This window comes from Chiroxiphia lanceolata, chromosome 15 (assembly GCF_009829145.1).
Source record: "Chiroxiphia lanceolata isolate bChiLan1 chromosome 15, bChiLan1.pri, whole genome shotgun sequence".
Taxonomy (NCBI): Eukaryota; Metazoa; Chordata; class Aves; order Passeriformes; family Pipridae; genus Chiroxiphia; species Chiroxiphia lanceolata.
Window position 1 is genome coordinate 1,377,285 of NC_045651.1, and position 27,947 is coordinate 1,405,231.

Genomic DNA, 27,947 nt, shown 5'->3' on the forward strand with positions numbered 1-27,947 from the left:
CCTCAGCTGCTCCTGCTGCTCCAGCCCCTTCCCAGCTCCGTTCCCTTCCCTGCACATGCTCCAGCCCCTCCATGTCTCTCTTCCATGAGGGCCCAGAACTGGACACAGCCCTGGAGGGGCCTCAGCAGGGCCAGCACAGGGGGAAAACTGGTCCAGAGAGAAACATAAGCCCAGCTGAAAGAGCTGCCTCCATGCTCCAGCACTGACCGAAAGCTGGGACTGAGTTGGGAGTAAAAAGCAGGAGTTTCCTGAACTGAAGAAAATAAATCAGGAGTCCATACTATATTCTTAAATATGGTTTAATACTCTTCTCCATTTCTGTACATCACAACACCAAGATATCACTGCTTGGGATCTCTCTGCAGAGGCTATATAGTAGCGAAGGCTAGGAATTTCCACCCCCGTTGAACGTGTTTGCATGTGTAAGTGTAATACATATCAGTATATATTGATATACACATCAATATATAATGCAATATATATCACTGAAGAGAACACATTGATTAAAGAAATACAAAAATTTGGCATCATTTCCAAACTTAAATAGTAAAAATAAAAACTACAAAAAGGAGCTGCATACCCTAATGTATCATGTGAAACAACAAGCAGTATATTCAAAAATGTAAATTTACATCCAATTTTTGTGGTCTTGTCATGTCACATTAGACCCATTTACAATGGCAGAATCCAGAACATACCGCTGTGAGGGCCCCAGGGGTGCTCAGACCTGGCTCTGGGCACAGCCACGGCACACCCAGTCCCACCTTCCGTGAGAATTCCAGCTTGGATGTGAGAGCGACAGCAAAGCCACCTGCCAGGTTAGAGACCGGGTTACAAATTGTATTGCTCACAGGAATTTTGGACCTCAAAGAACAGCGTGGCAGAGATTTTAAGACAAGCTCCCCCTCCGTTCAAGTGAACCAGGATCATGGGACAAGAGGCAGGTTTGCAGCCGGCGACGCACCAGGAGGGCAGGACAGGCCCGGCTCCCACGGGAGTGCCAGGAACCCACACCCCGGGAAGAGGCAGGACCAGAGCCCTGGGAAGAAGCAGGACATGTGCATGTGCATGTGCATGATCTGTGCCAGTGCTCCCCTGGCCTACAGGACCCCAACACCCAGAGCGGGTCGGGCTGTGCTCGTGGAACAGGCAGGACACAGAGCCTTGGGGGTCTGGGGCACCCAGGGGCTTTAACCCATGAAGGGCACATCCCCTCCAGGACAGACACTGCCTTAGTGCTGGGAGATGGTGTCCCCAGGGCCTGTGCCAGCACTCCAAGGGTTGGTATCCAACGTTCCACACCCCCAGCACTAAAGTTTCAGCCTTCACTGACTCAGTATTCCTGTAAAATACCCACTTCCCTTAAAGAACTGTGGGTTCAAATTCACATAATCAAGGAAACCTTACGCAGTCCTAAAGCAAAAAGAAAAACTTACTGAGGAACAAAAAGCCAAGTGTACCTTACTTCACTGAAATCTCATGTTTATTTTTGTCAAGACTGAAAAAAAAAAAAGATAGAATTCCTGAAGGCTGCACTGCTCAAATCCAAATTAAGCCCGAGACTTCAGCAGCATTTCCATTGCAATCCATGAAGTGCATTTCCTAGTTTATAAGAGCAGTGTTTCTGCAAACAGATTAAAGCACGTTTGGCTGGTGAGCCTCCCCAAACCATTGGAATTTGCAAGCCACACGTTATGAACTAGCACTCAGGTCAGTGCCTCTTCAAGGTTTTGAAGAGAATGGCTTCAACCTCGTTACATCTCTTCTGCAGTCTAAGCTGAGAATGCCATGTAAATGGGTCACGGCGCTGCCAAATGCAGCGATTGATTTCTCCAATCAAAGTATAAAGAAACAAACCAGTAGGATCTTACTTCTATTAATTTTTGAAGGAAGAGGTTTACAGCAGTTAATGTATCATGAAGGTTAAAAAAATCATTTCCATAAAATACAAGAGCAACCAATTTCACCATTGAGTAAAAGTAAAAACTGGGATTCTTTTTTAAATTAGTCCAAAGTGGCATATAGGAACTTAGTAGTTTGCTGCTGCACTGACACTATGACAAATCAAAGTGTAGGGTTTTGCTTTCTTAAATCCAATGCTTGTGGATCAAGTTCTGGAAATGTTCCAATTCTAAGGCAGGGATCTGTTGTGTTTTCCACCATGAGTTTGCTCCTTGGGTTGGATGCTGGAGGGGCGAGGCACGTTTTGCCGGACCCAGGTCGACTACCTAGTAGTCATCAAGGTCAAAAAATTCATCGTCTCCTCCTTGGTATTCCATGCCCTGGAAGTCCACTCGGTACCGCAAGATACCTGGTAAAGACAACATGCTTTAGCTTCTTCAAAATTCCACCTGAACAGTTTCCTGAGCCCTGGCTGCACATCCAGAGCTTCCCTGAGCCCTGCCAGCAGACATGCAGCTGGAGGGACAAATCCACAGGGAACTCACGGCCCAAAGGAAGGAATGCCCACCTGCCCAGCCAGGTCAGATTCCTCCTGGAAGAGCTGAGCCCATTCTAGAATCGTATCACAGAATCATGGAATGGTTTGGGTTGGGAGGGACCTTAAAGCTCATCTCATCCCCCCCCTGCCATGGCAGGGACACCTTCCACTAGCCCAGGTTGTTCTAAGCCCCGTCCAACCTGGCCTTGGACACTTCCAGGGATCCAAAGGCAGCCACAGCTTCTCTGGGCAACCTGGGCCAGGGCCTCCCCACCCTCACAGGGAAGGATTTTCTTCCTAATATTTCTTTTACGGTTGTATTTCCAAAAAATACCAGTAGCAGATCACTTGTTCCAATGTAACTGCTCCAACAGAGGCCTGTCAGTTAAATCCAGAGGGCAGCTGGCACTGAGGTTACTTTTACAGTGCAGGAAAAGCAGGATTTAATGGTTGTATTCCTGGACTCTTCCCACCCCAAACACCAATCCAGGGCTCTGGAAAGCCTGTATCCCATTTACTGAGGTGAAGGGTATTTTCAAGGAGTATTTCCCTTCCAGTCTACCAGGCCTGGGAGCACAGAGGATCCCACCATGCGAACAGGCTGGATCTGGCAGGAAATTAAGGACTCCTGGAATTACAAACCTGAACACTTAGAAACCTGTTGCTCCTTATGTAGCCAGAGAATCCAAGCTTGTTTCCTTCTGATTGGTTCTCTGGGCCTAGAAATTCCTGTTTCCAATACATTCATCCCTGGTTCACATCCATCAAGCCAAGCACAACCAGAGGCAGAGCTGGTTTAGCAGCAAAGCAGTCCCAGCTCTGTCCTGGAATCCCTGGCCTGGGCAGAACATGGAACGTGGCAGGTGGTTGTGCCCTACCCTGCCAATGATTTTTGTCAGCCTGAAGCACAGGATCCACCTGCACCTCTGCTGATCCTGGTCACTGAGCTCAGGAGAAGGACTAAAGCCTTCCAGGGTCTCATTGCTCCATGAAGTTGGGCTAAAAACACTTTGACAAGGAGCACAAGACCAGGGACCCAAGTACAGGGAAGGTCTGAGAGCTGAGTAAGAGATCCAGCTGCCCCAGGAGCTGGGTTGGGGTTTGTCAGACACAGTGAGGCAGCTCAGGGCCCTCCTGACATGCCCAGCTGGAAAGGAGAACAGCCCCCCCTCTGAGCACTCTGGAGGACAGAGGGACTGAGGAACACAGCTGGACAGTGACAACTGCCCACAAGGCATCATCATCCTGCTGCACATGGAATGAGTTCACCTGGACATCCCTGGTGAACACCATTTCTTCTTGAACCAGTTTCGTGACTGACAGGACTAAGACTAATCCCACTGTTGGTACCAGACTATCAAATCAAACACTAAACCCCCACCCCCACATTTTTCTCTTGCAATTTACCTCCAATTCCTCCAAATCCTTTCACAAATTGGGATCCTTCTTGTGATTTGTCTGTAACAATTTCCAATGTTGCTCCAAATTTCTTGTAGTTGTTTGCAAACCACTCCAGGAGGGGCATACTTTCTATCAGTTCATGTTCCTGCCCAGTCTGTGGAGACATTGGAAGGGAGAAATGAATAATAAAAACTGTCCTGGTCACTGTCTGTTTGGTATTGAGAAAATTCACACCAAAAGTTGGCTTTGGCTTAAAAATCACCACGGTTCTGTCATTCCTAAGAAGGACAGCAGCCTTAATGCTCCACAGGAAGCTTCGTGGTGGAAGGCATTCCTGACACAACTGTGTCAGACAGTCCTGGCTCAAGCAGAAGGCTCCTGGTGCTATAAAATGAAACACTGACAGGCCTTGTTTTGGGCCTCTCTAATCTGGAACTTAGGGCAAAAGCCAGAGAGAAAATGCCTTATTTGTTCTTCTGCTCAAGTGTCACCTCATGCTACACTCTCAGTTTTCATTGTTCCTTTAGACTTGTTCTACACCCTGCAAAGATTCCAGCCCACTCAAAGAGACACTGCTTCCAGTCAGGAGCACTGATCCATGCAGATACAGAGGCCAAAAGCACAGTTTTGTAACTAGAAGGTCAAGTGATTATTGACATAGACACACTTCACTGCAGGTAACACTGCAGACCTTCCATGCACAGAAGGAATCAGCAATTCCCTCCAGCAGGGAAAGCAGCTGGAAATGGCCTCCCTGGCACAACTCTGATGACTCAGGGATGCCTACCCTTTGGGCAAGGGACACACTTTTTTGCCCAGTTTACTCTGCAAAGTAACACAGACCCCCCCACACCCCATCAGGGCTTCTGACCTGCACAGGCAGCAAAGGACAGCTCCACACATCCAACACATCCTACAGCAAACACTGCCCTGCACCTCAATCCGTGTCACGCTCTGTAACCTCACAGTGGTTCTGCACGGACCAAATCAGTGCACAGTGAGCAGGAAGCAATGGTTTGGGACCTTGGCCTGCATGGTGGCCACCAAACTCCTGTAGCAGATAGTCTGAAGGTGGCCAAAGCCCCTATCACCTCAGCCCATTTACACAGCCTTGGAACTGGCAGCAGGGAAGACTGGAGAAAAGCAAGTCCAGGGGTTACACTGGAGGTGAACAGAAGAGCCACAGGTTACTGCCTTGAAGTCTCACATGAGTGCCAGAAGGTCACCATGCTCATGTGCTTGTGCCAAACTAAGCTCAGATGTCCAGAGCACTGCACCAGTAACTGAGAATAAACCCACAAGCCCCAAAGCTGGAATACCTCCTTATCTGTGAAGTGGGATTTATCCTTCTCTTGTTCTGGTGTCAAATACAGGATCTTCTCCTCTGAGAAGCAAGAAAAAAAATAGTATTAGGTTGGATAAAGGTACCAGATGCAGGTTAAAGGCAGCAAGAGACTGAGCACAGCCAGCAGTTACAGCTCAGAGGGTCTGCTCACTGGCACTGCCTTCCTTTCCAGCTGAAGCTCTCACAGCAACCAAGGAGGGCACAGCAGCAGGGAACAGCTGTAGTGCCAACACCAGAAGAGGGAGAGGCCCTGCTGTGGGCACAGGGTTTGTCTGCAGTCAGTGAGAATTGTGTTTCTGGCCCTAAGGGTCCCATCAGCCTCCCCTCTGGCATCACACTTTCACAGCTGGAAGGCAGGTTCCAGGTTGGCCCTGTGACAAACTACCACCCTGGCACTGCAATTCCCTCTCTGCAGGGGAATCCTGCTTGTTACAGGATTTCCCCCCCGAGCTGGGAAGCTGCAGGTCAGTGACCTGCCCACACAACCTCCCTGTGATCAGATCTCCTCAGGGAGCTCCTCCAGAGTGATGTCTCCCCGTGACACAGTTCAGGTGTCAAACCCCCAAGCACCCGGTCTCCCAACGTGCCACCTACCCTCCGTGCCTTGGCAGTGCAGGACATATCTCATTATATCCAGGTTTTCATAGACTATCAGTATCTCTACTGCTCCCATTTCCAAAGCTTTTAGTGTATCTTCCACACCAAAGCAGTACTTCCCCGTGTCCTGACTGATCTCATCGAAGTATCGTCCTGCAGCCAGGGCACAAAGAAGGAGACTGTCACCAGCACTCATCACACCACACACAGCTTGAAACACGCTTCATTTGAATGCAAGAAGAAACTGTCACCAGAAGGCCTGGAACTAAGGCAATCTCTGGTGAAAGATTGGAGAAGGCTAAAAAAGATGGGGAGAAAAAAATAAACAAACACCCCCCCTCCAGTATTTGAGGTGCCCAGGTGGCAGAAAGGATCACAAGTCACGCTCTCAGCCACCATGGCAGGGCTGGGGCAGCCCAAAGGCACTACCAGGAGGTTGGAAGTATGACCAGCATATTCAGTCACACGTGTCTGGCTCAGGAGGAGGCTGCACGTGCAGCACATACCTATTAGTTTTTTCTCTTGGATGAATTTCACATTGGAGAGGACCTCAGTTGACAACTCAATCGCTTGATTGAACCCATTTTCTCCTCCATATGAAATGTCAACTAGTTTGAGCACTTTGGATTGCAACCGCTAAACAAGGGAAAGAGGAGACAGGAAAAATTAAATCTGTTCCAGAGCAGGGCCATCAGATTCCTTCATCCCACCACAAAAGTACAGGCCTGGCAAGAGTCACTGCATTCATCTACTGGGCTTCCCTTGCAAGCACAAGCTGTGAGCCAGAGGGACCTCTGAATGCACGATATTGAACCACAATTTTCAGGCAACAGGAACACTAAGATTTGGTTTATTGGAGTTTAATTCCTATAAAGCTTCTACTTTAGATTTGGGGAGACAAAGAACAAAGAATGCTATTTCCAAACCAGGGAGGACAGATTTCTTATTGGCACTGTTTTAAGAAAAGGAGATCTCCTGCAAGGAGGGATTAGGAAAGGGAGAGCTCTTTGGATACCCCACACTTTTAGTTTTGATCCAGTCACTTCAGACACAAGTTACACCCCTCTCGAGAAGCATCTCAGAGTTACTGTCGATATTACCATGTTACCACCAACAGCTTTGACAGGGGAGCTCTGCTCAGGAAAGGCCACTCACCTGATCAAACATGTCAGACTGACTGAGTTCAGTTTTGAAATCAGCTGAGCCAGCCAGGACGAGCCCAGCCACGTTGACCTTGTCCCCGGAGATGAAGAGCTGCACGGCCGTCTCGGCCACCTTGCGCACGTAGTTGTGCCGCTTCTCCATCCGCAGGCGAGCGAAGCGCAGGGCGGACTGACCTCCCCGACCTGCACGAGAGGGCTGAGCCAGCCTGGGCACCACTGCACTCCAGGAGGGCTGTCAGAACATGGGCCCAACCAGGCCCTCAAGAACCAAAGCCAAGGGCAGCTGCAGCAGTGTGCCACAAGCCAAGTTGTGACACTCATGGCACAGGCAGTGAACAGAGAGTCCATTCACAGCAAGAGATTTTTCTCCACATATCCCATAGAGGAAAATACGGTGATTTTCTTTTCTTTCTATACAGACTCACAACTCTCTATAGAAACTGAACATCTGTGCACGTTCTGCATTTCCTTTGGTGCACTGCTGATGCAGTGAGCCCAGCAGCCCCTGCTGCACAACCTTACTGCGGGACACGTTTCTGCTTCATTTTGTCCCATCCCACTCTCCACAGGACAGTAGGCCAGGAACACCTAACAGTCAGTGCCTGACTACCACAGAGCATTATCAAGTGGAACTCAAATTTTCCTTGCTACATGAGGCTTCTGTGCTTCTTGCAGGGAACAACTTCCTGCTCTTCACTGATGTTTGCACACAACACCACGGGATGCAAACTTTAAACCAAGTGGGATTACTACCTGTGCTACTAACATTTCATTAAAACTGTCCCAAAACCAAGTAAAGGGTCAAATGCACCAAGAAATAAAAAGTGTCACTTTTAGGATCAGCTGCATATTACCATGATTCATTAATTCTGACAGAAGGTTCAGACTAGAGGCTTTGCTGTCAGATTCCAAGGAAGCAAAGACTTGAATAGAGCTAAACCCCTACAGGCCAATTCCCCTGCTTCCACCCCCACATCCCACCCCAGGACATGCTGCTGCAGACAGTCTAGAGGCAGACTAGCGTGTTACCATGCTTCTTTGGAAGATCCACAGTGAATTTGTGCAGGACTTCTCGTGTGTTTCCTTGCAGGGTTCCAAAGAGTGCCCCACTCCCATCTATTACAATAAAGCCAAACTTGCTGTCGTCGGAGAGCAGCGCCGTGAGGGCCTGGAACAGAGCAGAGGTGTCACTGAGCACGGGGGGTGAGGGACCCTGGCTCAGACAGGTCACCACAGACAGCCCAGCTCAACCAGTTTTAGTTCTGTAGGTGTTCATTGCTGTTTGTTTTACAAATAAACTACAGGAAGAGCAGCAGATTCAGGAGCTGTGACTATTCCAGCCCACTGCAGAATGGTTTGGGTTGGAAGGGACTTTAAAGATCATCTCATTCCACCCCCTGCCATGGGCAGGGACACCTTCCACCAGCCCAGGTTGTTCCAGGCCCCATCCAACCTGGCCTTGGACACTTCCAGGGATCCAGGGGCAGCCACAGCTTCTCTGGGCAACCTGTGCCAGGGCCTCAGCATCCCACAGGGAAGGATTCCTTCCATATACAATCCAATCTCATGCAACACTGTCAAGAGCACAAAGGAAACTCGAGTTTAATTCTGAACACTATTTCACAGCCTTGCCAGTTCCTCACCTGAGGTCACAGGCAGGTGTGACAGCACAGCCCCAGAGATGGGCTCAGGGAGGTGAGAAGGGAAATGATCACACCTACAAGGCTGCAGCACCTCCCTGGCTGGCACAGCTGGAAGAGTCATTTTCCCAGCACTCCAGCCAGGAAAGCAGAACTTGTTCAGTTGACTGTCAGTTCATTTTTGCACTCCAAAACACTGACACAGCCTCTCAACTCGCCTCTACCACAACTACTGGGCTGCTGCACCTGCTGACTTCAAGCCCCACAGGCAGAATGATTAAATCTATAGTGTCTGTGGCAGATTCAGCCTTACAGAACACAAGTCACAGCAGCAATAGTTGTTCTGTGCATAACTGCTTACAGAGAAGACAGCCGTAACATTCGCTGCAAAATGAAGTTATCCTTCCATTTTCTTCCCTGTACAGGGGGCAGCTGAATTCATCCCATAAGGTCATTTAAGTTGACCAACAACTAAAGCACTGCACAGCATCAAGGGGTTTGAGTTACTTTTGCCCAACTTCCTGCCCAGCCTTGCTTCTGGTGGTGTGGGACATCCCGAGCACCCCACCCTAAACTCCCATTTCAAGGGAATCTGTCAGCTACTGCTCCCTCAAGGGCCACCTGAGCAGGTGGAAACATCCAGCACACACACTCTTTCTCATTTATACATGCCCCAAAAAACTAATAGCCAGAATCCTCTTTCTAACTGGCAAACCCACATCAGCAGGATGGAGAACTTGTCAAACTCCAGATTGCTTTAAGTCCCCAGTTTAATACTGAAAGTGATGGTGCTGGTTTACTGCACAGGCCCTTTAGCCTGCCTGCCTGATTAATGGGCTGAACTGAAAGGATAAAAACCATCAGTCATCCTCTTCCAAAATCCACAAACCAAGCTACAGCTTTCAAGCTTCAAAGAAACAGGCACTAAGGTTTAATGGAATCTCCTGGCCAAAATAAATATTCTGTATTAATTCCCCAGCAGTGGGATGAATGAGAGGAGGAAGTGGCATATTACATTGCAACTGGGACAGAGCCAAGCAAATCGTGTGACTGGAATGAATGCTCCAGCCAAGGTATCAAAATAAGTCATTGTAAGCTCTGCCCCTCAGACCCATCGGGCTCCGATCCCCTCGGGGAGGTGCTTTGGTTTCACACAGGCAATAAAACAGCCAGAGGAATTCTTATCAGATAACTTGCCAGGCAGCAGATGACTGCAGCTCTGATGTTCTTGATTCCCTCTTATTTTAATACAGTATCCAGTGATCAGTGATTCCCTCAGTCTCCCCTCTGTCAGCAATTCCACTGTTTGACCTATCAAGCACCAAAAAGAGACTATTGCTTTTGTTCTGTTCCTGCAGCCTGGACTGAGCTTCCTCCTTGCAGCTTTAGCCTGAAGGTGAAGATCACCTCCTTTCCCTGCTCCTTCACATCCCCTCCTCCAGATTTCCTAGGAAAGCTGTGAGTGCACAGAGCCAGCTGCCCTGTCTGTTAGCTCAGGGTACATGCTGGGGGAACCATGGGGTTAAAGGCATTGCTCTACAACCAAAGAGATGGACAAAGCCCAGAATTCAGTGCTCACATCCCACAGCAGGCTTTACAGCTCCATCTGATTCTGCAGAAGTAGAATAATCCCCTACTCCCAAGGGGAGAGCACACAGCCCCAGAGGGAGGGCCTGCCAGCAATCACACCATCCAGAGCAGCAACGACCAGAGTCCCCTCAGGTCACTGCCACGCTCTGCCTGGGCAGTGCCACACAGCAGCACCAGTGTACTTGGAGCTGCCTCCTGGGAACAGCCTGCTGGGCACTTTTGGATTGAATCAGTGCCCTGAGGCAGTAGCCTCAGCAGAGGACACCAAATTAATCCTTCTCCTGACAGGGCAGAAGGAAACCCGCCCCTGTCCCACTGCCAACAATGGCAGGGACAAACACCTCCCTGGCTCTCTCCTGAATTCTCTTATTTACCTCTTGCTTTCACTTGCCTGTGGACACATGGACTCAGCAGAACTCTAAGCCTGGACCTGTGCACAGGTTTGTACTGCTGGTAGGCCAAAGATGTGTTGGGATTTCATCCTTTGTGGGGAGACACAGAATATCAGGGATGTACCTCACCTGTTCCTTCCTGTACTCCTACCCTTTGAAAGCCAGTAATGGATTGGATCTCCAAAAACCCAAGCAAACAAGCAGAACTACCTCACTGAAGGGCCTCTCAAGTCCATGTCACATGAGTTTGACAACAGGCAATTAAGTCTCAGCCCACACATCTACTGTGGTGAACACCCTGGACATGGGGGGAATGGTGTACTGCAAACACTGAGACCTCTGCACCTGCCAGAGCCAAAACAGAGGCAACAAACTGACTGCTATAATCCACATTACTTTAAATATGCCTCAAACCATTCATTTAACTTAATTAGATGTTGGATAAAAATAATCTCACTTTATCCCAGACAGATGAGGCACATGCCAGTTCTCCATCAAGGGTCTCAGTTAACACATCTGATATCAAGACTGGCAACACTGATAATTATCTTGGCAGTACTTTAAGGCCTGGCTTGGAATAAGATCTATGGGCCTCTGCAGTTAAGAAGAAAGCTCTCTGCCTCCAGTTACAGAGAGGAGCTTATGTCTGTGGGTGACACCAACTCAGCAGTCATGGGCTGGGCCATGACATCAGTGTGGCAGGAGCTGGCAGTGTCTCAACTCCCTTCAGCAAACATCACACATTTGTGGCCAGTCACAAGCCCTCCCCAGAGCATGTGCTCCCAAAAGCCTGCTGTTCCACAGGCTCAGCACACCCAGGTGGGCCCAGGCAGCCCAGCAAAGCAGGCTGACTTTGGCTGCTGCAACAGGAGAATTCTTACCTCTGTGTGGAATTTGTTGTCACACAAATACAACGACGTATTGATTGGTTTGAAAGGTTCAAAGTCAATGTTGACCTTCTTCTCTTTTCCTTCTTCTGTCACAATTGTTCCACAGTAAACAACCAGACCATTTGGAGGTACTATAAACGACACGATGCAGTTTCAGTTCACTAAGAAACATGGCAAGCTGCACCCATCACAAACTAACTGCCAGACCTTGAGACTTATGGCAAAGTTGAAATTAAAGTTCCCAAATCTTTAACTTTCCCTTTCCCCACCTCATTCCCTTCCAGAGCTCTACAATGGAAAACAAACTCATTTAGTGCACCTATGCCTACAACGATCTGTTAAACCCAGGAGCTTGCAAACTCACAGGACCCAGAGAAAGGCTGAAGAGCCCCATGGAGCTCTCCTAGTGCTCATACAGTGATTTACAGACTGACCATCCCAAGGAAGGCCATATGCCAGTGTAAAGGCAATAATGATGAACTCTTTCAGTGCCCATTTTAGATGGTCTGGGTCTGTTCCCTCCCAAATGATGGCAGCTGCACAGTGCATAAGGCACACAGAAGTTTCTGCTTGATGCAAAATCACTTTAATGCAAATGAACTATTGTGGAATAAATAGCTCCTAAATCTGGCCAAGTTTAGCAGAATCAGCACTGCTAAGGACAGAATCATGAGCCTGCTTATTAAAGACAAGGACCACCACACTATTCTAGTCCCAAAGTCCACCCCTGTAGTAGCCATCCAAGGGCAACATACCTGGAATATCAGTGCAAAACAGCAGCACAGGCCAACAGATTTGATTAGCAGAAAACTGCATAGTGCAGGAACTTAAGGCTGCTTCCAAGAAAGGGAAGTGTGCCAGCATCCATACAAGCTAGAAGTTACCTTTGTTATAGAGTTTCAGTCTTTGCTGTACAGATGTAATGGCTCCCAGTACTGAAAGGCGATTGACTCGAGACTTAATGTTGGAGGCAGTGCCAAACTCGTCCGCCAGCATTTTCGCCACTCGCGAGATCTGGTCTTTGGGGGGAATGATCAGTGATATCATGCTGGTACCATTGCTGAGAAGGGAAAAGAGAGGGGTTGTGAGCAGCCAGCCACCAAAGCAACAACTGTACCCACAGGATATTCCATGCATGCCATTGCCTCCCATCCCTCCCGCCCCGCCAAGGATGTTTCTTCACTGCTACCAGTGTAATTCCCCTTCTGCTGGACAATAATGGGACAGTAAAGAAAATAAAACAGGCTCTTCAGAGGATTTGACTCTATAACCCAGTGTTCAGGTTTGCCACTACCAAGCAAGTCCTCCAAAAGCTGCTTGTTAAACCTGGGATGTTACTCTGGGAAAAAAAGAATACACGTGCAGGCTAAGGGCTGGGAGCTGAAGGCAGGGAAGCAGCTCCCAGCAGAGATTATTTAAAACAGTGCAGCCACATACTTTAAGGACCATTCCATTTGTTCTCAGACAGCTGGAGCACCAGGCAGCCCAAGTGCTGTTTTAGCACTTTGTTTTCCTCAGATTAATAGAGAAAACAAAACTGGAAGGATCCCTTTGCCTCAGTCAGCCTTTTCTATTTCCCCACTAGCACTCTGCTCTCCAGAGCATCTCCCCAGCTCTGGCAGCTGCTTTAACTAAACTGTGCTTAAGTACATGACTGCTGGTTCACAAGCACCAACCCCAGGCACGGAGTCAGGAGATAAGACCCCACAAATTACAGAAAAGGCTTAAATTACATGAAAATAAGTAAGTTTGATATTGATTTTTCCTACGGCTTTGGGATGGATCCTGCAGAGGTCTTAATCCCCAAAGCCGCCTCATGGTTCAAATCCATCCAAAGCCCGAAGGAAAACTGGGGAAGTTCCCATCTGCCTTCCAGCAGGTACCTCCCATTTGCCATTGAAGTATCCCAGATGTCTGAAGTGCTGCTTCTGCATTGTCTCAAATTTAACCCAGACCTCATGCTTCCCATTAGAGTAATGACAAAAAAATCAAATACCTCATCATATCCTCCAGCCCTCTCTCAAGGGTAAACCAGCTAAGCTCTGTGAAAAAACCTCTTCTCAGGATTCTGAGTCAGAGAACCAACAAAGTGCTTTTCGGACATCAAAAAAATGGGGTTTTGCTCTTTTACATTTCTTAGGGGAGGAGAAGACTAACACAGCCCCTGCCTGCTGCTGTTCCAGACTGTCACTGCCTGAAGTGTTTGGGCTACAAAGGCAGCAGGGAAGTGCTTTAAAAAGCATCACTTCATTAGCCTCTTTACAGAAGTTGGACAGCCCTCTCTCAAAGATCTTCAATCCAGGTCAAGTTGAAACAGATGCTGGCAGGTCAAATAAGTCCCCGACCTTAAAGACAACTAATTGGTTTTAATATCCAAGATCCCCATACACACTAATCAAGAAAGTCACAAAGAGACACTTGCCCGTGTTATTCCCAGAAGGAGCTTTGAGCCATGCTGACAGCTCTCAGGCTTCCAGGTCACACCAGCCAAGAACACTCCAGATTCTGCTCAATTAAAGCAGCTGGCTACCCCAGAGAATGGCACCAGCCTTAGGGGAGAGATAATGGTCTATCATTCCCAGCAGGTTTCTTTGAGGAAGAGGCTGATCAGAATGAAAGCAACTCTTCCTAACTTCCCTGAAAGTAGCACTCATCTCTTCCTCTGAATGAAGAAAGTCTCAGACTTCCCAGAGATTAGAATATCACAACCTCCTGCATCAACTAAGGGCATTCCAGTGTGGCAGGTGGGTGCTCCCTGGCTCTCCTGCTAGGAAGAGATGTCATACAATTTTTCCTGAATGAGGACCAGAGGGGAAAGAGCAGACAGGACTCATGTCACTGGCTGCCTGGGAGAAGAGCCCCGGCACCTACATTTCCTGTCAGTGAGTTGCAGAGCCGGAAGGTCCCCCCAGAACCTCCTTTTCTCCAGGCTGAGACCCCCCAGCTGCTCCTGGTGCTCCAGCCCCTTCCCCAGCTTTGTGAACAGCAAGGAGGAAGGCTGGGTGTGCCCTCCCAAGATCAATCCTTCAGTAAAAAAGCCTTGTAAAGCTACCTTCAGTTTTTAAATGCAAGGTAGCCCTCAGATCCCAGCCCTGGCCCCGTGCTGTGTTCCACTGCCCCAGAACTGAGCACTGAGCACCCATGGGATCAGACGGGGGGTTATTTGTACCACACACAGCACCTTAACTACAGAGCAGAGACACATCCCTGGCCCTTGGGAACACCCTGCCCAAGGTGACACAGTGGCTTTCATAAACCCTCGTGATTTATTACTGCAAACAAACAAACCAGAAGGGTCTCTCTGATGCTGCACTCCCCCTCACTTAAATCTCAAACTAGTTCAACACAGCACAGCACTGTGCTAGGTCTAACCCTTCAGCAAATTCCAGCCTGGATTTATATCCAAAAGCACCTTCCACTACCAACATCAAGTGCACTTCTTGGCTTTGGCATGCTTTCACCACTACAGAGCCAAAGCTATTTTTGGCTCTAACCAATTCCTGCAGAATCCAGTGACACAGCTGGTGTGCAGCTTACCACAGGAGCAGCAGCTCGAGCACACTGTGGCATCCCAGGATGCTGGAAGCCCGGAGCAGCAGGAGCCAGTCAGCCTGTCACCAGTGTCCCTGGACACCCAAGGGGGGAGCCCCTGCCACATGCTGCTGCCACTGCCCACTGCCCCTAACCCTAACCCAGCCCAGCCACCCAGCCCAGTGGCTCATTAGGCAGCCAGGTAACTGAGGGGACAGCCAGCACCCCCTGCTTGTCTCCCTCTTCCTCCAACAAGCACAAGGTCAGGACTAAACACTAAACATCCCAGAATGGTTGAGACCAGCAAGACACCAGCTGAAGTTGGTGGGCAACAGGAATCAAGATGGTTGTCTTGATTCACACCACTAACACCTTGCTATCCTACCACGGAAGGGCATTTTTCCCCTCTCCAAGCAAGCTTGTGCCTTCTGACCTTCCTGCAGGATAGCAGGTCTAAAAAACCCTGTGGTTGCATCTGCTGAACTCACCACAGTGAGACAAAACGCAGCCATGAGTTTCTAAGAAAGCTGCTGTTCAAAAACACTCAGAAAAAAGTAGGTTATTCTGCAGAGGAAGACAATTTCCAGGTCTCCTCTGGGTCTTTGCAGCTTCAACGAGATGACAGGTATTTCTGCAAATCCCATCCTGCCCCCCTGGCAGCTGCGAGATGAGCTGCCACCAGGTTCAGCAGTGCATTTACCTGGGAATGAGTCAGATATTTCCCCTGAATCATCCTCAGGCCTCCCAAAATGGGTCTTTCCAGAGAGCAGACTCCAATCCCAGGGGGCTCTGCTGAATGTGAGGCACAGGGGATGTTCCCAGCCTGGCCCCACACACCCGGTACCATAGTGAATTGAGTATTCGATCCAGCTTAAGGGCAGTGCTCACACTGGCACCTGGGATCCAGTATGGAATGAGCTGCTTCTTCCCTGGATCACCCCCAGTGCTCCTGAAGGAAGGACGGACCCAGTTCCAGATTATATCCTGCTCAGCACAATCCCAGTTTCACAGCACTGCTAAGGTTTCCCCCGGTTTAGGACAGCCAGCCAAGCTCTGCCAGAGCAGCTGGAAGCTAATGCTTTCCGACAGAACTGAGCCAGGGAGATGGCAGCAGCTCCAGACAGTTGCTGTCCCTATTCTGGGCTAAGGAGTGCCTGCACAGCAGCCAAAGAGCTGCCATTGTAATCCAAGGACGTGATGCTCCGGGATGTTTGCTCTGCAGGAAAGGGCATCCCAGACACAGGCCAGCACAACGTGTGCCACTGCACGTGGGACTGGGGAGGGGAAAACAATCAGGGGCACCAAGGGCACCAGCCCACACACTGTAAGAACCATGGGGGCAGTTAAGTGCCAGCTCTGGGAAGGCAGATGCCCTGTGCTGCTGGCACTGTGGGACTGCTCACTGTGCCAGCCCTGCCAGGAACTGGCAATTAGCTCAGATTTATCACTGCCTGGAATGAGTAGCACTAGGTATCTCTGGGATAGAACATGAGGATCCAGCCTCCAACTTTTCCTAAAGCACTGTAGGTAGGCTCCAACTTTCTCCTACAGCCTGGTAGAGAGTTGTTTGGGGAAAAAAGGGAAGTAAGAACAAGCATATTTTGCTTCCCAAGACAGCAAGTTCTTTAGAAAATCAAGGGTTGGGTATAGGACAGTCTGTTCTTATCATTAAAAATTTGACGTTAATAAAGGAATTTCAGGCAACTGTACCACAAAACATAACAGCCTTCCCAGACAGAGAGACCTCAGAGCAAGTGTTAACACGTTATCACAGCGCGTGGCCAGCGTGGCAGCGCTGAATCCCTGCTGACACAGGCCCCAAAAAGCTGAAGGGAAAGTCTTGCCACTCTGCCTGCAAGTAGGTACTACAGCTCAAAGAGCTTGTTTTCCCTGCAAGGTCCTCCTGCCCTGCCTAAGAGGGACCACAGAATCACAGAATGTGCTGAGCTGGAAGGGACCCACAAGGATCATCCAGTCCACTCCTGGCCTGCACAGGCCATCCCAAGAGTCACCCCCTGTGCCCCAGAGGATCATCCACTGCACTGGGGCAGCCCCAACTGCAATGCTGGGGCAGTTTTGGGCACCACCAAATACAGGAAGATATTGAGCCATTGGAGAGTGTCCAAGGAAGGTATGAAGATGGGAAGGGCCTTGCTTTGAAGGTGAATGTGAGGACACTGAGGGCACTTGGTGTGTTCAGCTGGAGGAGACTGAGGGGAGACCTCACTGCAGTTCCAACTGCCTGGGCAGGGGCAGAGGAGGGGCAGGGACTGAGCTATGCTCTGGGGGGACCAGGGACAGCAGCCAGGGAATGGCTGGAGCTGTGTCAGGGCAGGCTCAGGTTGGATCTCAGCAAAAGGTTCTTCCCCCAGAGGCTGGTGGGCACTGCCCAGGCTCCCAGGGCAGTGGGCACAGCCCCAAGGCTGCCAGAGCTCCAGGAGGGTTTGGCTGATCCTCTGGGGCACAGGGGTGACTCTCGGGGATGGGCCTCGTGCCAGGGCCAGGGGTTGGACTGGATTACCCTTGTGGGTCCCTTCAAGCTCAGCATATTCTGTGTTCTGTCAGCAGATGGCAAGTGCCAAAGTGGGCAGTGCCCCATGTAGAGATGAGCTGCCAAGTGTGCTCCATTACAGCTGGCACAGGAGCCTCCTGCTCTGGGTCTCCCTCCTCACCGCAGAGGTTTGGTTTCTACTCCCATGCCCATCAGAAGGAACAGCTGAGCAGACCCTTAGGCTTTCCAGCTGAAAACTAGAAATGGTATTGTAAAAGGCTCCCACTACCTTACACAGTGTTGTGTCAGTGAAATAGTGACCTGAACATGCCACACAAACCAAACCAGCAGCACCAGCCACAGCTCCCCTCAACTTGGCAGACAAGAGCAGCCACAGCCAGAAGTGTGAGAAGGAACAGTCAGTCAACCTGTCTCCTGCAATTTGGGATATTTGCTGGCACAGGAGAGCAGTAATTTCACAGACATGCTATACAAATAGCAGTGACTGGCCTGCCCTGTGGTATCAGAGACCTGACAAACAGCAGCTGAGCTGTAGCTGTTCCACAATGAAACATTTTACACTGCGTGATAGCACACTGTGTAATGTGGGGATACACAGGCAAGGGAGGCCAGTCATTCTCTAGGACTCAAAATGAGCCTATTTTTACAGGGCACAGCTTCATGAGCATCTTGCTTTCCCCAGGAATCAAGGGCAGTGTGAGGCCTGGCAGGAGCACAGAGCAAACAGCTTTCAGATAACGTGATCCTAACCACATTCCACAGCTAGGAAGCTTTCCATGAAATAACTGTTGCCACACGGTGCTCCAAGCAATGTTACCTTCCCCAGGTAACCTCTGCTGGTCTCCATGCAGGGGGGACTGAGTTACTGGGCAGGCACAATATATTCCCAGGAGCCCAAGCTGCCTGGACAGCCAAGACCACCCCAGCCAGACGATGGCTAAACCAGTTCCATCACTGACACATCCACAGCCAGCTGCAAGACAGCTGCCAGCAATATCCATGTAATCCAAGGCAGAACTCCATCAGGCACATGCCACAGGTCCAAGGGCAGAGCTGCTTCTGAACAAATATCCCCAGCGCTGCAGGCACGTGATGCTTCACCAAAGTCGAGGGCACAGTCCACAGAATCAGTGATGTAAGTAAAAAATATTTTTTGATCCTGTATCTGAGCAGAGACGTTGAATGGAGTGCTATAAAAAGCAAGTGTCCTTTGGTATAGGAGAGTACAAAATTGCTGGTTTGGGTTCTCTTACAACACACAGGCCATCAGACACTCCCGACCCATCCCTGCCCTGTAGGCAACAGCTCTGACCTTGCCATAGGGAAGCACATGCTCTCACAACTTATGAATTATGGCTGTGAAGACATAAACAGGTCACAGCTGTACCCTTTAAAACTTAATGTCTTTTAATAAGACAAAGCCTTCATCAAATAGAAAGTGGCTCAAGTCCACTTGAGATGCCAAATCCAGAGAGACAACAGCAGATGTAAAAGCTGCACAACTTTTCCTGGAAATCCTGTCAGCCTGCTAGGAAAGAGCAGGGACTCTCAGGAGTCTGGGATCCCTCCCAGTGCTTCAGAGGCAATGTCACCTGGAAGCCAAAGGATGCATTGCTTGTGAAAATATCAGCTGACTGCTCTGCAACAAACACAGCCAACATGTCTCAACCTAACTGCTGCTTGGAGGCAACAGCTTTGTGATGTCTCCATCAGAAACATGAACTCCCATCCCTGCTCAGAGCACAGCTCAGCAGGAGACAAGTGCTGCACAGACACCCAGACAGAGCACACAGCACTGGTGAGCTCAGAGTGGGACCTACCAGAGCTCCACTCAAGTTTAATGTGGAGTTGAGCCAGAAGCCACACTGTTGGCAGAACTTCCTACAGTACAATTTCAGCAAGAACCTCACAACCCGCACCTCAGTGGTGCTCTGCATTTCACCACAGCTTGCACAGGACTCTGGATCATCTACTAAAAGGCAACACCAACACAAGTTGTTCCTCAAAGGTTTCCAAGTCATCCAAAGAAGGGTATGAAGATAATGAAGAGTCCAGTTCCCAAGCAAAATTAAGAGTTCACCTCTCTGGATCAAGTGACACCTCTGAAGCAAAGAAAGAGCACAAGATGGGGGCAGGGTGGGTATGAGGAGGGGACTGCAGAGTCAGGAGACCAAGCCATTCTTTCCTCAGGAATCCTTTTCAGCACAAGCATTAACTGGAGAAATTGAGCCCCCCTCCTCTGAACTGAGGAAACACCCCAGATACCAAATTCCTTCATCAGTCTGTAAATGCCACCTCTACCCTGGACAAAGGAAAACCACTTAGCTGCACAGCATGAGACCATGCAGCTGCTCCCCCATGGCTCACACAATGCCAAGCTCTCCTGCTGTAGTCCTTGCAGAGCCCAAGACAGGAATCTTGTACACCATTTTCTGCTAATGCTGGCAGACTGGATAGAAAGAGCACTTCGTGCAGCCAGAGGAGCTTGAAGACAAACATTAAGGCTGTCCTGGAAAGGTATCCTGGCCTTGTATCCTAACCCATTGATCTTCTCAGAGAGGAAAAGCCCCCAGATGCCACCAAGCTTACTGGAGAAGCTAGGAAGAGAAGCATCAAGCCAGAACCCACCCTGAGAGAGAGAAGCAAGTCTGATTTCCTCAGTGCTCTGCTCCAGCAGCCAGGGAAAGCTTCCCACAGGGAGGCAGCAAATGGCTGCTCCAGCAGGAGCAGAGGCAGGCCTGGCTGGTGCTCACCAAGGATCAGGTGAGGTAGTGCTTCCCCCCAGCCTGGCCTGCTGCCAGGACCTGCCTCCTGAGCTCCACTCGCCTCCCTCCCCGGGGACAGCATGGAGGTGAGGGAAGAATCAGGTCACGGACTTGTACTGCTCCACAGCACAGCCTGGCCAGCTATCATGTGTCTGAGGGTACACAGGAGCAGGTAACAGTGAGCCCTTGCCCACTGGTCCACCATGCACCACCTTCCCACAGGTCAACAGAGGCAGCTCCATGTTCCCAGTCCCTCCATCCTCAACTGGAGCAGCTCCAACACTGTGGCTGCTGCTCAGGCCACCACCCAGATCCCAAAATCAGTCGTGCAGCTCCAGGAGCAGAGCCCAACCTCATCCCCTTCTGCTGAGGAGCACTGAATCAGCACAAGTAGATCCTGCACACCCCACAGGCAAGGTGAATCAATGCCACCCCGAAGTCCTTAGATCTAAGGAAACACACCACAAAACATAATTGCAGGGCCATGTTTGGAATAGGCCCTATTGGCTGCATCTGACCTCATGTGGAAAGCCCGGATACCCAATTACTGGTAAGTGGAACAGACATTTCTGCACTTCAGACATTTGTGACTCACTGGGAGGTTCAGTTTTGCCACTGCTCCCCTGCTCTCCCTCCTCCCTCTCCAATTATTAATGCTCCAAGTTTAAAAGACTTGTTGCATTATGCTAATGGGCCATTTGGGTACAAGATGTACACTGAGGGACTGAAACAACAAATCCAGATTTGCTTGTTAAGATGTTAATGCCTCAGAGCTACATGGGAATAGGTGGCTAACGGGGGAAAAGAAATCATTGCCACCAAGCCAAAAAAGTCTGTCCCCTTTTGAGGTGCTCGCTCCCATCTCCTACCACGTCATTCCTCAGGGGCTCATTCATTAGCTCGATGTGAATGATGATCTGTGCATGAATCACACTGCTCACTAATGATTCACACAGTTGTAAAGAGGTACCAGGCTGCTGAAGGACCCAGGGCTGTCAAACACTCGCTGAGTTCTGACGTGGAGTCACTCTCCCAGCTCGGGTTCTTTTCAGCCACTCACTGGCAAGTTCTCTCCAAACAGCACTTCCTAATTGCTGCTGTAATTCAAAAGGAACAGGTAGAGCAGGCAGGTGAGAGCCCAGGAAGTGTTTTACAACAATTAGACACAGGCAACCAGCAGGACATCAACAACCCCTTGGCCATTCTCCCTGGCTCCAGCTGCCTTCTCACGTGGCACAGGAACGGGGGGGGGGGGGGCTTTCTCAGACCACCCACCCTCAGCACCACTGAAACACAAGAGACACTGCCTTGGTCCTGAGAGGTGTGACCAGCCCTGCTCACGTGAAATGCATATTCAGCTTCCAACCCAGCGCTATGGAGACTGGCAGCCTGGAGAGACTCCACCAGTTGGAGCAGGGAAACAGTGTGGAAGCAGCTGCTGCACATCCTACCTGCTCAGCTGCCACAGCCCTCAGCTGTCCCTTCTGCCTGGGACTATTTCTATTCCAGCCTCTCTGCAAACATCTCCCTCTCCTCACACTACCAGAAGCAAAAGGCAGTATTAATGATAACCTTTACCTCCTTCAGGAACTCCCTTGACAGAAGCAGGCTGAGAAAGCACCACCTTGAGGAAGCAATCTGGCTTAGGTAAGACCTTAAATCATAACCTCTTCCCTAAACACTCCACACTGTAATGGCAGATCATAAAGTCAAAGCAGAAAACTCACTGTCAGTAAAGATAAATTCCACGTGCCACTCTGCAGACCCTCCTCTTCTAGTCCTTGCCCCACATCTGTCCCACATTCCCAGCAGTGTGACAAACAGCAGGTTACCCCAGCACTGGCCCAGTCCAAATTCCAGCTGAAGCAAGACTTTCCTAAAAGAGAGGTCCACTGGAGACACCAGTTTGAAGTGGAGAGACCCTCAAGGCTATGCCGTGACTGGCACTAGCTTAACATACCACCACACAGCACCACTTGGAAAGCCAAGTAGCACCTTCCCAGATGGACCAGCTCACCCAGCAAGGTCTCCATCACACTCCCTGTCCTAAGGTGAAAGCTCCAGCTCTGCAGAAACAGATCCTACATCAAGAGAGCCCAGACCTGAGGCACAGCCACAACAACAAGCACATCCTGATAAAGAAATGATCTGCTGCCAGCCTGGGAGCAGGGGAGGGAGCCTCTGGACCAACACATCTCTGGCAGTGCAGCCAGAAGCCAGTCACAGGGATGAAATCCCACACCAAATGCTCCTCCTGGTACATGACATCCCTTTAAGCCAAGACAGCTGCACTGATACCTGCCTGGACCCGGTGGTGGTGTTACACTGAATCAAGAGTACATCCCTGCACCCAGGGTGCTGTGCCTGGGATGGAGCAGGAGGAGAATCCACATCAGAGTTGAATATCAACTATTCTGCAGTCCAAGTCATTCCAGCACAGCTGCACCTTCAGCACCACGAAGCTGCACAGCACTTGCCACCAGCAGGACAATCCATCCACAGGCAAGTGCTGCAGGTGCTCCCAGGAGTGACTGAGAATTTGCTTTGCCTAATCCAGGAGGGAAATCCAGCTCACCAGTGCAGCACAAGAGAACCCCAGCACCAGCAGTTTCCCAGGCTTTTGTTCAAAAGAAACGGGGAACAAGGCAAACCAGTACAGGACATGGCTGTCACTGGCCCCAGTTACCCCCCAGATGCAGCCCAGCAGCTGGTGCTGTGGTGTTAACTCACAGGAAGGTGGGCTCTCAGGCCGCTTTTGGAAAGGCCCATTGGTGGAACAGGTCAAGACTATCCTGTTTGTTCTCCAGAACCACCAAACAGGTCTCGGTCTTGCCAGCTTGCCTGGTCACAAAACAACACCGTCCTAGGACACCCCAGAGGAGGGTGTGCAGAAGCACAGCCTCCTGTCCCTGTTGCACAAGGCTGGGAAACAGCAGCACTGTGTCACTAATTCCAAGGTTGGGCCCTTTCCATCAGGACCAGCAAGACTCCAGATGCACTGCAGGAGAACCCATCTGCAAATGATGCTTTCTGGGCAAAGCAAGTTGGGTAAATCTTTTATGTCCAAAAAACACACAAGCTTGTCCACCCTCAAGAAGAACTACGTTTCACTTTGCAGGAATTCCCACGTATTTTCAGCCCTCTGTCCTTCCTGGTGACTTTTTATATCTCTCACATTTGGTTTCTCTCACATTGTAGATGCAAGTCTCAACCTGGCAGAATCCAAACCCAGGCAGGAAACAGCATTACTTTGCCTTCCCACAGCTTTGGAGACACCAAAACTTCTCTTTCTCTTGCCATTTCACCATTCTCCTGCTTGGAAACATTTCTTCCAGTTACAACCACAATAAGTTACTTGTTCAGACTTAGTTTCTGCATTTGCCCTGTTCCCCCCACCTTCCAAAACACCTAATTTGGAAAAAATACTCTTCCACACACAGTTTGTCAGCCTCAGTTGTGTTTGCAGGCAGAGCCTTCAGAGACACCCTGCTTTTTGCCTCCTCTTTCCTGGTTTCAGTGAAGTAACTAAGGGCTACTGCTCTGAGCAAGTTCAGGTGCGGGAGATGTCTCCAGGGAACGGGTTCCTGAAGGTTTTACCACTGTAAGGGAGCTCCACACGCTGCACCAGCACCTCCTGCATGCTCATGGTGGGTCAGGATGCCCACCTGTTCTGAAGGTGTCAGTACCATTTCTGATTCCACAAAGAAAGCCCCAGTTTCTAAGACCTGAAGTTTTCCAAACACAATTCAGATGTGACACCCCAGGTCCTCTCCTATCAAAGAGACTGCTTATTGTTGCTGATACTTGATTTTGCATTTACAGCTTAGATTAGCAAAAAACCCTGCCCATAGCCCAGCTAACCATTCAGAACTGCAGAGACCAAAGGAACAAAGAGGGATTGTCAGTTTAGCACTGACACTGGAAAACTGCATGAAGCAACGGCAGAAAAGCCCTGAGAGAGGATAAGGGGAAAACAGTGGCTAATACTGCTTCTACCTGGACTGCTGCAACCTCTACCTGGGAAGACACAGCTGCAACTTCTGGGAGCACAGTATTTCACCAAATCTGTTCCACAAAACCTGCCTATGGACTGAAAGCAGAATGAATCCCTGTGTAGGGGAGAAGCAGAGATGTCTGATGAAAGTCTGAGCACTCCAAGCTCTCAGAGATGAATGACACGGCTGTACTTCTGTCAAGGCCATAACTGGCTCATGACCAGCCTTTCACCTCATCTTCTTCTGACCAGGAAGGTTAATTGCCTGCAGTGCTGAACTCGGATCCCAGTGCTGTCCCTCACACATCTCTGCAGAGACCAGCTACTTCCCTCCCACCTCCCCAAATCACAAACATCAACTCATTAACTTTGTACAGGGTCAGACAATTTGCAACTCGACTTTGAAAGAGCTGGGAGCAGATAAGACACACTTCTGGTTTAGGAAGCAAGTCACAGATACCAGCTCCTTCTAGTCCTGCCAGCAGAGATAGGGCTTTGAGCGAGGGTTGGGGGGTTAAAAATTGTTTCTCATTATTTTGACTTGACAGATTCTTTCTACAGACATCACTGAAAGAGCCTGCTTTCCTTAGCAGGGCTGGGAAAATAATCCAGGGCATTCCCGCCAGTTTGAGGCAGTCCCACCCTTGCTGGCCTCCAGCTGACCAGCTGGTAAAGCTGAGGCTCCAATCTTCCCCCTCAGTGCTCTGACCAAGTACTGCCCCTTCCCTCATCTATCCCACAATCCATAAAAGCACTTCCTTGCTCTCCTGCCCACTTCACATTTTGTTAACATCCTGCAGACTTCACTGGGATTTTCCCAAAACAGCTGGATAAGAGCAGAGGTGCCCCAACCACCATATGCCAACGGAATGTCTAACTCCAGCTTCCTCCATTTCCTGTCCCTTTGATCCACTGCAGGAACAACCAGCACATGAAACTGGGACACTCTGCTGGGTCACTATTAGGAGGACATGAGTAAGGGAAGGTGGAGACGCCAAGGAGTCCTTGGCCCTCCACATCACCCTGTTCAAAGGCTGTGCCCCCTAACCCACCCCAGAACAGGTCTTCCTACTTCACAGGAAGAGGAAGCGACTCTCCCAAAGGCCGGAAAAGCCTGTTCCACTGCTCACACCTCCTGTGCAGGGCAGCCGGCACAACTTGCAGCATCTCTTCTCCTTACTGGACCCAAACTAGGATAATTTTAGCCAGGGCTCCCTGGAAGCAGGACACGCATTCCCACACAAGCAGCCTAAGAACTGCTGCCATCAGCGCCTTCCTCGGGTGGTGGTTTGGCACATATTTAACCAAGGAACAGCAGGATCACAACACCTAAGAGAGGTGCTGGATCCAGGGGGCTCAGCTAAACCTCCCACACGGATCTGACGGTGCCCATGGCACCTTTACCACAAAGCAGGTGTGCCAGGGGTCACTGATGGGGACCAGGGAAGGCACATGGGCTGTGGCCCCAGGAAGCTGATACCCCCAACAGCCACTGCCCTTCAGCCTCCCCTCTGCCAGGAGCTCTCCAATACCTTTAACCTTCTCCTATCCCAAACAATACTAGAGGTGGGCACATTCCTAATCAGAGAGACCCAAAACGCCAAGTCTACACTTCCCAAGTCCCCCCCAGACTCCCCCAGTGCTGTTATAGGCACCTATTTCACAGGCTGCAGTGGGTGCCCATGGCTTCCCAAGCCCTCTGTACTTTCAGGCAGCAGCTCTGTGCTTGCTGGGACCCCTGTGGGCACAACCTGTGCTGTTCGAAGGCACAGCCCAGTGATCAGCTCTGGCAGCCAAAGTCCACTCTGCCACAGGGAAGGGCAGCCCAGGCTCCCCACTCCCTTCTCCCACAGCCCCAACCCTGCACAGCTGCATCATATATCAAAGTAAAATATATTTAGGGAGACCTGTGGCTCAAGTTCCCCTTCTGCCTGGGTTAGTTTTCAGCTCAACGATTCCCTGCCCTGCTCCACACAGAACAAGCCCCAGCACTGAGGAAATGGCAGAAGGGCAGCTGGGCCTCTGTGAAGAAGCCTGTCCCAAGGTGGTGCCTCAGGTACAGAGACACCTGCCCAAGTGAGCCTGTGGAAACTGGAGCCACTGGGCTGGCCAAGGAGTAACCTTTCATTTTTATTTTATGAAAGTGTATCCTGAGACACACTTTCTTTGCTATTTTACAGCCCCAGAACCTTGAGATCTCACAATTCCTCGAGCCCAAGTGGGTCCTCGACCAATGTAACCAACCACTGTTGAATTACCCACCCAAACAGGCACTTTTGGCATGAGCCAGCTGCAGGAACAACCAATAATTTTACTTCTGGTGGGAAAAAAAGAAATCAAAGTGCCAGGACGATATAAGTGGGATTAGAGACCTGAAATTTAACACTACCCAAACTTTGGAAAAGGTTGCTTTCAGGGGAATGGAGCCGAGCCCTTCCCTGGAAGGGGCGAGACAGATCAAGTGAGTGTCAGTAAGAGAAGCACTCGAGTCAGCGCTGCCTCAGCTCCCGCCCCCTGCCCTCGCCCCGCTCCTTCCCTGGCCCAGTTGGTCCCTTGGGAGCAGCCCAAAGCTGCACGGGGGGCACGGGAGCGTCTCCTCCGGCTGGAATCCGCCCGCCCGCGGTGCCAGCTGGCACGGCCGGCCGGCCGGGCTGGGAATGGGGGCCGCACCGAGCCCGGGGTCCCGGTCGGGACACGCACCGGAGCCGGCCCGCGGGGCGGAGGGGCCTCGGCCGCCCGGAGTGCGGGGGCAGAAGCGGGGGAGCGGGTGCGGGGCCGCCCCGCCCGGGGCAGCCGCGGCCCCTCCCGTGTGGGGAGCGCGGTCCCGCTCCCCCCCGGCCCCGCACGGCCCCCCCCAAGGGCCGCACAAAGGGCCCGGCCCGGCGCTGCCCCGCCGCGTCCCCGCTCGGGCCCGGGCAGCGCCCCGGCCGCGGCCCCGCTCTCGGGCCGGGCCCCCCCCAGCGCTGCGGGGGCGGCGGCCCCGGGCCCGGCGCTCACCCGCGCGCCGCCTCCAGGCTCTTGATGAGCTTCTTGATCTTCCAGATCTCCACGTTGCGGTCCGCGGCGCTGGGATCGTCCGCCATCTTCTGTGCGGCGGCGGGTCCGGCGGTGCCGGGGCGCGGTGCGGTGGGGCGGGCCGGGGCGGGTGCCGGGCGCTGCCGTGCGGGCCCGGCGGCTCCGGGCGCGGTCGGTGCCCGCTCCCCCCGGCGCGCGGCGCTGACGTCGCACGCGGTGCTCGCGCTCCCCCGCGCCGCGCACCATGTGTTGCAATCGCCTCACATGGGGCCCCTCGCGTCACTTCCGGGGAGGGGGGGCCGCCGCCGGCGGGGCGCAGCGCCATTGGCCACCACCCATCCACGCACGCGCGGAGCACGCTGGGCAGTGTAGTCCCGGGGAGGAGCAGCTGGTCTCGCGAGAGCTGAGCGGCACCGCCCGCGCGCGCTTAAAGGGGCCCGGGGGGGCGGGGCCGGGAGTGTGAGGGGATGGGGGGGGCAGTGACAGTGACACCGACCCGGAGATATGGACAGAGGGGACAGGCGGGAAGGGACCGAGTGGATCACCTGTCCAACCTCCCTGCTCCAGAAGGGCCATCCCAGAGCACATGGCACAGGGTTGTGTCCACACAGCTCCGCAAGATCTCCAGTCAGGAGACTCCACACCCTCTCTGCTCTCTCTTCAGGGCTGGGT

General features: G+C 51.2%; 1 protein-coding gene across 1 annotated transcript; it reads right to left on the bottom strand.

Moving 5' to 3' along the window:
* Positions 1 to 281: 281 nt before the first annotated feature.
* Positions 282 to 27,387, bottom strand: ETF1 (eukaryotic translation termination factor 1). Its single transcript, XM_032702966.1, has 10 exons — positions 27,258 to 27,387; positions 12,343 to 12,518; positions 11,450 to 11,589; positions 7,976 to 8,114; positions 6,939 to 7,129; positions 6,290 to 6,419; positions 5,781 to 5,936; positions 5,161 to 5,225; positions 3,848 to 3,995; positions 282 to 2,311 (listed from the first exon to the last, which is right to left on the bottom strand). The coding sequence occupies exons 1-10, from the start codon at positions 27,341 to 27,343 to the stop codon at positions 2,229 to 2,231; spliced, it is 1,314 nt and encodes a 437-aa protein (XP_032558857.1). The 5' UTR covers positions 27,344 to 27,387; the 3' UTR covers positions 282 to 2,228.
* Between the last annotated feature and the right edge of the window lie 560 nt (positions 27,388 to 27,947).

Coding starts and splice junctions, on each gene's coding strand:
- ETF1 (XM_032702966.1), bottom strand. CDS start 27,343: ATGGCGGACGATCCCAGCGCCGCGGACCGCAACGTGGAGATCTGGAAG. Junction 6,420..6,938: donor AGTCTGACATGTTTGATCAG/GTGAGTGGCCTT, acceptor TCCCTTGTTTAG/CGGTTGCAATCCAAAGTGCT. Junction 3,996..5,160: donor CCCACTTCACAGATAAGGAG/GTATTCCAGCTT, acceptor ATGTCTCCACAG/ACTGGGCAGGAACATGAACT.